General features: G+C 34.6%; 1 protein-coding gene across 1 annotated transcript in view; it reads right to left on the reverse strand.

Moving 5' to 3' along the window:
• Window positions 1–3,616: 3,616 nt before the first annotated feature.
• LOC106464879 (calpain-9-like) overlaps window positions 3,617–14,291 on the reverse strand; it is a 33,035-nt gene continuing 22,360 nt past the window's right edge. The window contains exons 8-15 of the mRNA XM_022392679.1: window positions 13,950–13,985; window positions 11,796–11,853; window positions 11,494–11,558; window positions 10,696–10,764; window positions 9,951–10,029; window positions 5,797–5,910; window positions 4,502–4,557; window positions 3,617–3,716 (exon numbers count right to left, since the gene is read on the reverse strand). Coding sequence (XP_022248387.1) covers window positions 3,690–3,716; window positions 4,502–4,557; window positions 5,797–5,910; window positions 9,951–10,029; window positions 10,696–10,764; window positions 11,494–11,558; window positions 11,796–11,853; window positions 13,950–13,985 — 504 coding nt within the window. The 3' untranslated portion in view covers window positions 3,617–3,689. The remainder of the gene's footprint in view (window positions 3,717–4,501; window positions 4,558–5,796; window positions 5,911–9,950; window positions 10,030–10,695; window positions 10,765–11,493; window positions 11,559–11,795; window positions 11,854–13,949; window positions 13,986–14,291) is intronic.

Genomic DNA, 14,291 nt, shown 5'->3' on the forward strand with positions numbered 1-14,291 from the left:
GTGTACAGATAATTAAATAAATTGTTTCTTTAAGCTTTTGTTTCGTTTTTATGTGCGTTCTTTATATAATTATTAGACGTAATCCTGAGGGCTTATACGCTAAAATTCGAGTCTCGATACATAACCAAATTATCCCGATTGGCTAGTGTTTTACTTTTATTTTCTGGCGTCAAATGTCAACCGAAAATAAAGCTAAAACGATGTTCGATAATAATAAAAATGTTAGAAATGATGAGAGACACGGTCGGTATAGCGAAAATAATATGGTTTGTGCTTTGTAAGTATATTATTTAAAAATAATCATAATTCAATACTGTCTTCTGAAAATACAGTAGTCAACATTTGCTATGGATCATGTTTTATTTTGAGTATATGTCAAACACCTACCACAATGGTATATGTATAGATTGAACATTTTAGGAAGAAAAACATCTGGATAAGTCATTTTGACACTTTATTAAATTCTGTAACATTTAAATTGAATAACAGAGCCTGAGGAACTGATGCATCCTGTGGTACAGTGTTTACAAGAAAAATTTCAAAATAAACAATCATTGAAATTAGTGTCCAATCCACAGTCAAGATAATTTCAGTAGTCTGTGTGACCAACTCGAGCATTAATGACTTCCGCACAAAGATTAGCCAATCGTTGTTGTGGAATCAGTTGCCATTTTTCAATAAGAGCAAGTTCCAGGTCCTGGGGCGTTCTTGATGGAGCTTGACGAGCTTGTAGCCTTGTCTATAGCTGCTCCCAGATGTGCTCTATTGGGTCGAGGTCAGTAAACCTAGCTGGCCACTCAATCCTGGGAATCTTTCAGCTTCCAGGAAGGCAGTCACTTCCCTTCCATGGTGTGGAAGCAGGAAGTCTGGCTGTGTTGCACCTGCATATGGATGGAAGGATTTAATCTCTCTATCTTAGGCCCATGAGACTTCCATTTCGGATAATTACAAGGTCGGTACGGCCTGCAATTGAGATGCCTCCCCACACCATGACTGAGCCACCTCCAAAGTGATAATGTTCGATGATATTCTGAGGCAAATTGCGCTCACCAGGGCGTTTCCAAACTATCCTGCGTCTGTCAAGAAAGTCCACACAGTAGCAGAACTCGTCAGTCAAGAGTACGTCCCTCCATTGTTACGCAGTCCACCTCCTATGTTCTCTAGCCACTGCAATCGTGCCTGCCTGTGCTGTCGGCTTAAAGAAACATGAACAGCAGCACGTCTAGCCCTCAAATGAGCTTCATGAAGGCGTCTGTGCACTGTCTGTGCATACATTCGGACTCCTGTGTCATCTTGGGGGGAATTACGGAGGTTAACAGCTGGAGCAATGCGATTCCTTCGAGCCTGGATAGTCAAATAGCAGTCTCGTTGTGGAGTTGTTAGTCTTCTCCATCCTCCACCATGTCTCCTATTGACTCTGCCAAACCGTCTGAACCTGTTCCAGGCCCTGTACACTACAATTTGGGATGTGCCAAGAACAGCAGCAATCCTGCATTGAGTCATGCCTCCCTGCAGCATTCCAACAGCCCTGTTAAGTTCTGCATGGGAAGATGATGCCTTTGACCTAAAAGAGGCATTTTCTGCACTGCATAATCTCAATCAGATCAATTTTGGCATGGAATGATCAGTGATATCAAATTAAGGACCTCACAATTTCACTGTATGAACTTTCAATTTGGGAGTATAGTCAGAAAACAAAGCCAGGATCCAATCAAAGTCACCCAGGCAGACAATGTCCAAATAATGGACTTCCAAGTTATGTCTTTTTTTTTTATAAGTGACCTTTATTAACATTAGTGTACCTATTGTGTAAAAACATGATCCCTAGCAAATGTTGACTACTGTAAATCGTCAAATTCTTGTTTCTTAGTTATCTAAATAAAATTAGAAAACAAATTGAGAAAGGATTTTGCATAAAGATCATTTGTTTTGTGTACTTATGAAAAAAAAAGAACTCTAAAATTAGTGTTTCCCAAATTGTGGGTTGCGGCAAGTCTCCAGGGAAAGAAGTCGCAAAAATATAAAATATTTTTTCCTTATTTTACAATAAACAAAAGACCACCTAAATTACGTTGTCAGTTAAGTGTCGTTTTTTTTGTTTGAATAAATTATAAATATAATTTCCGTGTTGTATCTGTTAAAGACTGAAACATGACTTATGGGATCCGATTGTGAATAACTCTGCCATATGTTGTACATAGCCAAGTTTATTGAATAAAATGTGGCAATATTTCTGACTTTTGTATGGCGTTCCTGATATAATTGTATCGCAAAAAAACAACAACAACAGTAGTACTTGAAGAAAGGACTATAGACCATGATTTTTGCTGTCCTTTAGACTCTATCTATATTACGTTACGGTATAATATCTTATAAATCAAAATATTAACATTCCAGTCATATCTGAAGCTACGTTAATAAGATTAGATTTGATTAAGTTATACAAACATAATTACAATTATTTCGGGTTTGGGGGAATTAAGCTATAAACTCAATTAAAGCAATATACTTATTCAAGTTATACAAGGACTTAGAAAGTAATTAACTTTTTTCCCCATTTGGATTTCTTAAGCATTTTTACAATAATGAGAAACACTTATTAAAGAATACAAATGCACAAGACTGAGAAACAGAAAAACTACTTTTTTTAGTATCGTCAAAGCTATAGAATGTAGTCAAACTTATTATCATGTTGAAGAGAACTTGTTCTAAACTCGAAGTTCCATACGTTCAAACTTTTATTTTTGTACTTGACAAATCCTAGTTATCACTGCAAAAACGTTTATCCTAAAAAGTTTATCAAAGAGTTTCTTTGTTTTAGGTTCTCTTATAGTTTAACCTTATTATAACGAATGATGTGTATCGTCTCGTGCCACGAACAAATGCATCTTATCCTCGTCCTTACAGAAAAATAAGGGAAGATGGAGTTGTAATGTAAGGATGAACAATGAATAATGATACGATCCAGAAAAAAATGTAACTTAGGAGAAATGGGAGATTATAGGAATAATACTCTTAATCAACAAAATGAAGTGACTGTCTAGAAACAGTTACCTAGTTTTAAAGCGTTGTCGAAGTCATTGACTGACTGGTCTTTAGGAAGGATTAAACCACTAACAAGTCTACAGAGCGTTGTCGAAGCCACTTAACCTATTTCCATGAGCGTTGTGAATATCACTAATTCTATAGAGCATTGTCGAAACTATTAATTGGCCTATAGATCGCTGACGAAACTAGTGACTGGTCTGTAGAGCGTTGTCGAAACAACTACTTGGTCTATAGAGCGTTGACGAAACAACTAACTATCTATAGAGCGTTGTCGAAACTACTAACTGATATGTAGGGCGTTTCCGATACCACAGAATGGTTTTTACAAGCAATTTAGAACCTATTAAATGGTTATTTTTTTTTAGAACGGTGAAGTTCTTTCTTACGTATATTTTACTCTAAAGTATAATGATAATTCTGGAAAAGTTTCTAAAAGCCTGTAAAAGAAACTACTCTATAAATTGCTGCACAAATGATTACAGAACGGTGAAGTTCTTTCTTACGTATATTTTACTCTAAAGTATAATGATAATTCTGGAAAAGTTTCTAAAAGCCTGTAAAAGAAACTACTCTATAAATTGCTGCACAAATGATTACTTATACAGTTGGACATTTATTTACTTGAAAGTAGATGTCATTACTCACGAGTAGATCGTCATCAGGATCATCTGAAAAATGAAAGAAGAAATTATCAGAAATACAACAATAGAAACCTACCAGTGTCTGAATTATACTACAAAGTTCGAGTCATCCACATTAAATCAAAATATCTTAATTAAACCATAACGTTATCGTACGTAACTCAAATAAAAATAACAGTTTTTAACTAAAGGAAGCAAATTAAAATGCTATACATTTTTCATTTCATAAAAGTTACTTGGATCATAGTATTTCGAAATAATAACAAATTACAGTACATAGCTTTGGTGTATGAATTTACAAGCGTGCAATTTTTGTGTGCATAGAAATCAATGCTTTATAAACAATGAAGACTATTATTATTATTATTATTAAGTTAAATACGAAGCTATTCTTGTCATCTTTAAGACATTTGATTTCATAAATACGAAAAAAAATTGACATTTGTGAGAAAATAATGAATTTCTGTATTTGCACATGACAAGTATTTTGTATTTTATATTTACACCACCAGGTTGCTGTTTCGGTGTAGCAAAATTCTCGAGCATCTTAGCACTTACCCTGGAACAAACTCTGCAGTTTAGTCGATTCGATAGAATTTTTCAGCAAAAAATTGTCTTAAACTCGTCAGAAATTAGTAAACAAAAATTAAATACGATTTGAATAGCTTTTATGCTCACTGTTATTCAATTATGTACCTGTATTTTCATATACGTATTTCAAATGTTCATATTTTGTAACTACACAAATTACAAAGGTTAAAAACTGAAAAAAATAATAATCGCTCAAAGTAAAATAAGAATTAAAACTTTACCTCTTCCAACGATAGAGTATTTTCTCTCATCTTCTTTTCTATTGTCTTGTACCTTTCTAAAAACAAACAAACAACGGATGTTGTACACAAATAGAGGCCAATAAAGATGTAACATTTATCACTTACACTTTTACCCATACACACTCTTCTAAAAATAAGCTTCTAGGTTAGTAAATATTGTTATTAGAAAAAAGAAAATTGTAATTCTATCCCTAATGTTCTTACTTTCGTGTTTCACTATGAACAACTTCCTTATATATATATATACTACAACTGAATGCAGGCTATCACGATAAATAGCAATTTTAGATGAAAAATAACGTGAACTTATAAATTATAAAAACTTATAAAATCTGCTTATAAATTACATATTTTTAGTTCTGGTTTCCTCCCAGTTTGGTTTGGTTTGTTTTACATTTCGCGCAAAGCTACACGATGGATATCTTCGCTAGCTGTCCCTAATTTAGCAGTGAAAGACTAGAGGGAAGGCAGCTAGTCATCACCAGCCACCGCCAACTTTTGGGCTACTCTTTTACCAACGAATAGTGGGACTGACCGGAACTTTATAACACACCACGGATGAAAGAGCGAGCGTGTTTAGTGGAACGGGGATTCGAACCCCACAACCCCCAGATTTCGAGTCAAGCGCAAAACTACACAATGGGCTATGTGTGCTCTGCTCACCACAGGTATGGAAACCCGGTTTCTAGCATTCTAAGTCTGCAGACATACGGCTGTGAGAATTAAACCATCTCCATATTGTACTTTGTACCCGAGTGTTACTCGTCTGAGGTTAATGTAGAGCTTTTTACTTCCGGTTTATTTGTCTAAGATTCTTGTGAATTACATTTTTTATCCTTTCAATGCTAAAACTGGCATATAACTAACATATTATGCTCTTCATAAATATATATATGTATGTATATCAATAAAGAAAATAGCAGAATAAAAACAATATTTTTTTTCGAGTTGTGCCTGAAGTAAGCGTGAGGGGAGTGTAGAGGAGATAATATGTGAGTTCCACCTTCTAATCCACTGATTTTAAACATTTTTTTCAATATCTATCAGCTGTGTTTGTGCTCCCCAGTGGCACAGCGGTATGTCTGGGGACTTACAACGCTATAATCCGGGTTTCGATACCCGTGGTGGGCAGAGCACAGAAAGCCCATTGTGTAGCTTCGTGCTTAATTACAAACAAACAAGCTATGTTTGTTATATCACGTTTCAATAAAACTAAAATTCCCGATCGTCATTCATAAAAATGCTAATTGAATTCAACAAGTAAATCAACTCACCGTGAGCAAGATAGAGCTTGACTAGTGCTAAGAGGAAGGCTTCAGACGATAAAACATTTTTCTTGGCGAATCTGACTATCAGACTCTCGAGAACTTTGTTGCTTACGGTGACTCCTGTAACAAATAAATTACAAGCTGTGTGACTAAATTAATCTGTACAAATGTCGGAAAAAAATGCCGAATGTACAGTACCTCTGAAATGTAAGAACATATACTCCAGTCTCTGAGACATGTTCTCCTATAAACATGAAAGTACACAGACACACACACAAACATACACACGCTGTGAAAATTTTAGAAGAACATGCACTGTCATTATTAAATTCTGGTTGAAAACAGCCGTTATCAATAGTGGCCTAGTGGTATAGTGTGCCCAAACTATGAATTCGAAGATTTCTGATTTGCGTCTCACAAATACGCGATCCACGCTTTGGGCCCGTGAACGCGCGATACGTTTCACAGTTAAATTCCACTTTTTTTTTTTAGTCAGAAAAAAATTATTCAAAAAGCTAGTATTGGGTGCTGTTGACTAACTGTCTTCCCCCTAGTCTATCACTTCAAATTTAGGGACGGTTGTGCACGGATAGCTCCTGTGTAGCTCTGCACAAAAGTTCCAAAAAACAAAAATTAAACCAGCAAGCTGATTAACATTAATCTATAAAAATATACTATGAAACAACAACAACTATTTTAGATCTTATATGCGTGAGTAGAAATGCCTACGCATATGCTCTATATGACGTCACACAGTTGCTTCAGGTCGCGCAGTTAACTACAATCACTTATTAGCTGATTCATGTGAAATTCCTATGATATTTTGAAATTGTATTAGTTTAATGAGTTTCCTTTTAGCTGTTTATCTTAGTTTGTATTTTATAAGTTTCAGCTTGCTGAAGCAATAAAACTTTGACTAGTTAAGGAACACGTGTGTTTTATTATGTTATATAACCCTTGCCGTTCTTCTTATAACATAGCTTAACATGTTTGTTTGTTTTTGAATTACTTGCAAAGCTTCACGAGGTCTATCTGCGCTAGCCATTCCTAATTTACCAGTGAAAGGCTAGAGGGAAGGCAGCTAGTCATCATCACCCACCGCCAACTCATGGACTACTCTTTTACCAACTAATAGTGGGATTGACCCTCACATTATAACGCCCCCAAGGCTGAAAGGGCGAGCATGTTTGGTGGGACGGGGATTCGAACCCGCGACCCTCAGATTGCGAGTCAAACGCCATAACCTCCTGGCCATGCCAAGCCACTAACAAGTTATTAAACATAGAATCCTCTAGTGAACAATGTGTAAAGAAATAATTGAGCTGCCTGATTTAAGCCTATGGTCAAACGTTGCTAATATATTTAGTTTCTCGTCTGAGAGATGTAAGTGTGATATTATTATTTTTTTAAACATACTGAAAAACATTACTTGTCTGGTAATGAAACTCGGATGACAAATTTGCAAAGAAAAATACTATTTATTCTAACTTTCAAGCTAGAACATTTTAAGTACTCGACTATTCAACTTCTAAATACATCAGAAATATGTACTGTTACACACTGATCTACAAATCTAAAAATAAGTTCATCGACCAAATGAATGTGAAAATACATCGTACAGTTAGCATGGTATGAGTATCTGTTGACCTACAGGACTGAATACATCGTACAGTTAGCATGGTATAGCTATCTGTTGACCTACCTACAGGACTGAATACATCGTACAGTTAGCATGGTATAGCTATCTGTTGTCCTACAGGACTGAATACATCGTACTGTTAGTATGGTATAGCTATCTGTTGTCCTACAGGACTGAATACATCGTACAATTAGCATGGTATAGCTATCTGTTGTCCTACCTACATGACTGAATATTTGGTTTAACTTGTGGATAAAATCAGCAAATCGAATCGCCTGAAAGAGAATAAGAAGAGTTTATTTCAAAGTATAATATGGTTGTAAAGTGAGTTTGGGTCACCCTCCCATGGGTCAACTGTAAGTTTACGCACTTACAACGATAAAGTCTGGGTTCGATTCCCCTCGGTGGACAGAGCTCGGATAGTCCATTGAGTAACTCTGCGATGAGACAAATCTAACCTAAAAGTGAGTTTGGTTTGTTTGTTATTAAGTACAAAGCTACACAACGGTCTATCTTTGGTAAGCCAACCACGGGTATGAAAGCCCGGTTTTTAACGTTATAAGCCTTCAGACTCGTCGCTGAGCCATCCGGGGAACTGGTTACTTGAGACAGCCTTTTGGATGAACCGTGTAAAACACGGGTGAAATGTTTCGCATACATGCATAAAAGATCACTGTAGTCGGAAATGATGATGGCAGCCTCGAATAGTAGTTATAGTGGTGTCCCTAGCGTCTCACCTAGAAACCGGTGGAATGCACCACCCATGAACTCTCTATATTTATGCAAAATATTTCGTATATAAATTGCGCTTTCCGAAATGCACACTGTTTCAAGTACCCGTTCTGTTTTCATAATCCCCCTGTACACCATCGTAGTTGCTAAACTTAAACACATTTAAGTATATATTTATCTAGAATGTTTTTGTTTTTTTCACTGTACACATAATTGAAGATTCGCCAAAGAGGAATGATAATACGTGTAATTCCGACAAATAAAAATAAAAGTAGATGCAATTATCAAATATGAAATACTTGCCAAACAACCATAGCGTATAAGTGTTTTAAAATGAACACATTTTTGTAGTTGTAATGTAGAAAGGAAATTAAACGTTCATAAAAAAAAGAGGGAACATCTGTGGGGGAGGTCAGGGGGTGGGTTGGCATGGACTGGAGGTTTGGGTACTCTACTCACGATTTGTAGTTCGCAGGATTGAAAGTAGTAGCCAAACATGCCCGCCCTTTCAGACGTGGGGGTGTTATAATGTTTTGGTCAATCCACTATTCGTTGGTAAAGAGTGGCCCAAGAGCTGACGGTGTGTGATGTTGACTAGCTGCCTTCTCTCTATCACTTCAAAATTAAGAAAGGCTATCGCAGATAGCTTTCGAGTAGCTTTTCGCGAAATAAAACCAACAAACACATCTGGGCAATTTATTTTAATACGAAACTGATAAGTCAATGTCTTGCGTCATTTTCGATTTACTGGTGCAATAATGTAAAACGAGTTTTAAAATGTACGTAATCACAAAAAAACATGATATTAATGCAACAGCAAAGTTATGGCAAATTTCCTGAAAACAGCATTTCGGAAATAAATTCAAGTAACAAGGAAGAGACAACAAATTTCACAATTCGGGTCTTTATCTTTATTAATGATTCTTGTGGGGTTGGGGGTATTACCACGAAACATCTAGAAAGTCACATGACTAACTAATTTTCAGTTTTTTGCAGCACATCAGTTTGAAATTACTACATTGTTCCATTTGCAAGTGTACTGAAAAACTAATAAAATACTACATTGTTCCATTTGCAAGTGTACTGAAAAAACTAATAAAATACTACATTGTTCCATTTGCAAGTGTACTGAAAAAACTAATAAAATACTACATTGTTCCATTTGCAAGTGTACTGAAAAACTAATAATCGTTTATTACTATTTTTTAACTGTATAAAATTTGTCTATCTTTCACGATAATCTCGGTTTCATTAAACATCCTCCCTGGCCAGGCACGTTATATTTCACAGAACATTTGAGCCAAGATAATGAGTGAGTCTACTTCTGAAAAATAGAGGTAAGTCCGTTTTTATGTGTAATAATGGGATAACAAGTTTCATCAATGTCGTGTTTAGACATCAACGAACTTCTGAACCCAAAAGCTTATCCATTGGTACATTAATTATTTTACCTGAAACAAAATAAAAAAATACCACAAGTTTAAAGCAATATCAAGATAAACAGTCTTTTTGACGAAAATGAGGATCTTACAGAGAAATAACATGTTTTAATATTTAATTAACGACGTTTCGACTCGTTGGAGCAGGTCATCATCGGGTTATCCTCTATTACAATTGATTATCAAACATAACCTGATGATAACCTCCTCCTACGAGCCGAAGCATTGTTGATAATCATTCAAGCGTATTCATTATTGAAAGCTGTCTATTACTCTTCTGGAGAGTTCATAATTTAAGCGTATTTTTAAGTGTTACGTAGATAGAAATAATAACGTTATGAAATCCTTACCTGCCTCCCATAACAGTGATCTGAGGTTGAAACAGTTCGTTCGTCCACGATTCGGTTGTTCATGTTTTAGAAAGACAGTCTGTGGCAGGTACAAAATTTGGTAGATTTTAACATTTTCATCTGACATTATATTTTGTGTTGGTTCTTGTTTGAACCCGTTTTATACCAAAATTGGTTGCTCTGAATAACGAACATACAGAAAATAGCTGATGAAAAAAACAACAACAACGAAATAGTTTGACAATACTAAAGTTAATGCCCCCTCCCCTCCGGTGACTCTTCTGGTAAGCTTAATGGGTTATAACGTTAAAATTCATGTATCAATTCCCGTGGTGGGGCACAGCACAGTTAGCACATTGTGTAGCTTTGTGCTTTATAGCACACGAAATAAATCCAATAAAATGGTTCGAAACGCTTGGAAACTTATGAATGTTAACAAAATAAAGTGGTTAATATTTGCCTCCGTAACCGTTTTTAGGAGACATTGAAATTCATACAAAACAAAACTTAACTAAACACTTATACGTAAGAGCTAAGAGTGATATATAATTGTAAACTTTGAAAGAAAAAAAAACTTCCGTTTTTCAAATCCATACATACATATGTATTTCTAACTAAACATATATTTTAGAATCCGGCTTATATGGTTTTATTCATTTAGGAAAAGCTTCATATTTACACAAAATTTAACAAAGTCACTAAGTCAAAGACGAGCCTGAAAGCCCGAAGTAAGAAGTGAACTTACCCTCCAAAATTGAAGTGTGTACAGAAGACCTGTTACGTCTTTACACATGATTTTCCCACTTATCATAGGCTGGTGGCTGTTAAGGAAGACCTGTCTGTCTATCTTAATATTTATTTATCAGCTTTGTAGTGATTTGCTCTTACAATTCTTATCGAGCCAATGTTTGAAAAGCATCATCACCAGCTGAAAACTAAAAATATCCTGTAATGCTCTTTCATTTATATAACGGTAGAAAGGTGTAAATATATATCTCCATTAATTATCATGACTTCTTTCACCATAGTATCCTCTTAGTGTATATCTCATAGCAAACATTTTAACAACCAATTTACTTGAAGAATAATATTTAAGTACTACCGATAGTTGCCTACATTTATTCCACTATATATTTGTCGGTTAATTATGTTTTGTAAACTACTGGATGGTGCTGCCATCTATCAGAAATGTTTGGAGTATTCAATTATTTTAATTTTTCGAAGAGCAGTAACAAATAATAATAATAAAACAACATTTAGAAAATCTTTATTAGAACGCCATTACTCTTAGGTCATAGTTTTTTTTTTCAGCATTAAACTGGACTAATTTGAGTTAGGTTTAAGATCGCTTTTTCGGTTCAAATATCCTATTTTAATTCCTGTAAGCAATCACTCCAAAATATTTTCTGTATATTATAATTGATGTCAAAGATAAGGTTAAAAGGACTAATTGCTTTTAAGTATATTATAAAACATGTTATAAACATTGAATCGTGAAAATATATTTGTTCACAAACGTGATAAAATCATCAAAAAAAGATACATCTCTGAGCATGACCAAATGACGACATAATTCCACTGTAGGCTTCTCTGCTAGGATCTGTAAAGCTGAAATGTGGGGAAAGTTTGAACGTAATGAACTCAATAATTACCAAAAGAGTAATAATTACTGGGGAGTACCTTATTCATTGTCTTTCTTTTTTAAGTACATTGTAACATTTATTTTCTTTGTCTTAATTTCCAGTGTCTCAATCAGAAACGAGTAGCTTTTAAAGAAGGGCAAATATTACCTAAACAAAGGTAAAATATTTTCATTATTATCTTCAGATTAAAATAAATACTCACGTCTCCAACAGGCCTTTAAAATCTTCAGTAGAGTCATGGCGTCAATTTCTGATGGTAACTAGAAGCGGAAATCACATAATCCATTAACAATTTTGATGTGAAACATCATTTAGTTAGCCATTTTTACCTGGGGCGAAAATGTCATGAAATAAGAGTAATGAGAAAAATTTATTAAATACAGTTGAAGTTACCCGACATCCCTTCATTCAGGTGCACATAACCAACTGCTTTCACCGAGCCTAAAGTACGTAATAAATATAATTATGTTTAATTTGCTTGTATTATGACGTTAATTACCAGAAACTGAAAGCTTGAATTTTCATTTTGGGAAAATGTGATTAAGCGTGTTTTGTGCGTCACAATGAGTCACATTATCGTTTTAAGTTAAAATAATAAAAAAATCAATGCATTTTCATTATTATCCCTGCCCGAAGGCGGAGGTATTGTTTTCACTCCTCTGTGTGTGAAATACTACACTCGAAAAGTTGTTATTTGGGTTAGATCAAATTTGATACAAAAGTTGAGTGTCTCCCAAGGACCCATTAACTAACTTTTGGTGAGTGTGGGTCAAAAATCAAGGTCAACTACTTTCATTATAATGGTAGCAAATTGGGATTTTGTAACATGGTCAAACTCGAGAACAAAATGAGATGTAAAGAGAATCTTGGTCTCTGAACCTTACATTTTTGAGGGCGAGGATCTTTATAGTATATATTTCAGGTTGTTTACTGCAAAAAAAAAAACAACAACAAAAAACTTTGTGGAGTGGGATTGTACTCCCTAAATGTCGTTCTAGTTGTTTGACGAAACTGTTAATTTTTTAATATATAATGAAATAAAATGGTACAGATACAATAAGCTACCGATAAATACTTTTTACTCGTTAAGTGTAGGTTTCAACTGACCTGAAACTAAATTTGTAAAGTTGTATTTGAAATATTTATTTCAAATTATCAGGGATGTTCAGAAAGAAAAGGGATTTTATTTATTGTAGCCCAACCATATCGGATTAGAATCAATAAATGTATACAAATTGTGTCGAGGATGTGGGCAACCAGACGTCGCTTCTCCTCATAGTATGGTGCATTTTCTCCCTCGTCCCGTGAGCTTCGCCTAATCGGTTCTATAAAAAATGAATATGTTACTATGAATTCATTTGGGTAGAGCTGCTTTAAGAACATAGGTTTTCTTAAATGTTCTACACGTAAGTGGTTCTAATCCCGTCATCGAACATGATCGCCCTTTCAACCATAAAGACGTCATAATGTGATCAAACCCACTTTTTGTTGGTAAAAGAGTAGTCTAAGATTTGGTCGTGAGTGGTGTTTACTAGCTACTTTCCATCGACTCTATCACTTCTAAATTAAGCCCAGATAGCTCTCGAATAGATTTGCGTGAAATTCGACCAACCAACCAACAAACCGTTCGTGATATCCAAAAAAAGACAGAAGTCAACAGGGTTTTACAAGATGAAGAGTATGAATGGATAGACGTTCACCCAAAGTTCTCAATTTCATTCGTTACACCGCAAACAATATGGAACCTCACGTTATCGCACATAAGGAAAACATATTTTAGCAGGGAAGAATACTGTCGTTCGTTAGTCACAGTTTACTCGTATTTAGCATATGAGAAATAAATCCCCGTTTCTTTCTGAAGGCCCTTCCTTTTTTTCCCTCCCCTCCTTTACTTTCTTTGAAGTTACTAAAGATCAAAACCTATTACACAGTTAAGCCTACAAAAAAAGAATTGGAATAACTAATCATTATGTTATTTTTATGTTAAAAACTTGTAATATGTCTCTAACAGTTTCAGTGAAATCATGAATCTTGTTTGTGCTTTTTTACAAACCCATTTTAACAAAACAAGTGTATATACGACCTTAACATGAAGCATTAATAAGTTTTGAAGATGTTAGGATCTGCATACATCTATAAAAACTGTATATTAACATGAGTACAAAATTAGACTCGCAGTGCTATAATTCATTTAAAGATCAACATGCTATATATGTATATAAATTAAGTAGAATTAGTTAATGAAATTCAGATGCATTGTATTTTATGTTTCCTATGATGAGCAAAACAAAAAAAAATATATCTGTATTTTTTCAATAATAAGAGAAATACGTATAAAGTCAAAGACTCTCCTTACCTTATGCATAATCTTAGCCACCAGATTATAGCCATTCTGAAAAAAAAAGTGTTAAATATATTAAATAAAACAGAAGTAACTTTTCATTCAATATAATATTACACAAATCATTCAAATACTATCAATGTGAAAGTCTTTATAAAAATAAGAACTTTATTGTAAATAAAAGGCTTAAACTGTGCTAGCTAGTGATTATGTTATATCTAACGAATGTTTAAATTAGCTATTAGCTCAAAGGTAGTATAAATCTCCTTATTCCTTTCTTTTATTTTAAAGCAGGGGCTAAAAGACACGAGGTCTACTGCTGTTACCTCTACCTTCTACGTTTTTATGATACTGTTG

Source organism: Limulus polyphemus, unplaced genomic scaffold, assembly GCF_000517525.1.
Source record: "Limulus polyphemus unplaced genomic scaffold, Limulus_polyphemus-2.1.2 Scaffold1769, whole genome shotgun sequence".
NCBI classification, from domain to species: Eukaryota; Metazoa; Arthropoda; class Merostomata; order Xiphosura; family Limulidae; genus Limulus; species Limulus polyphemus.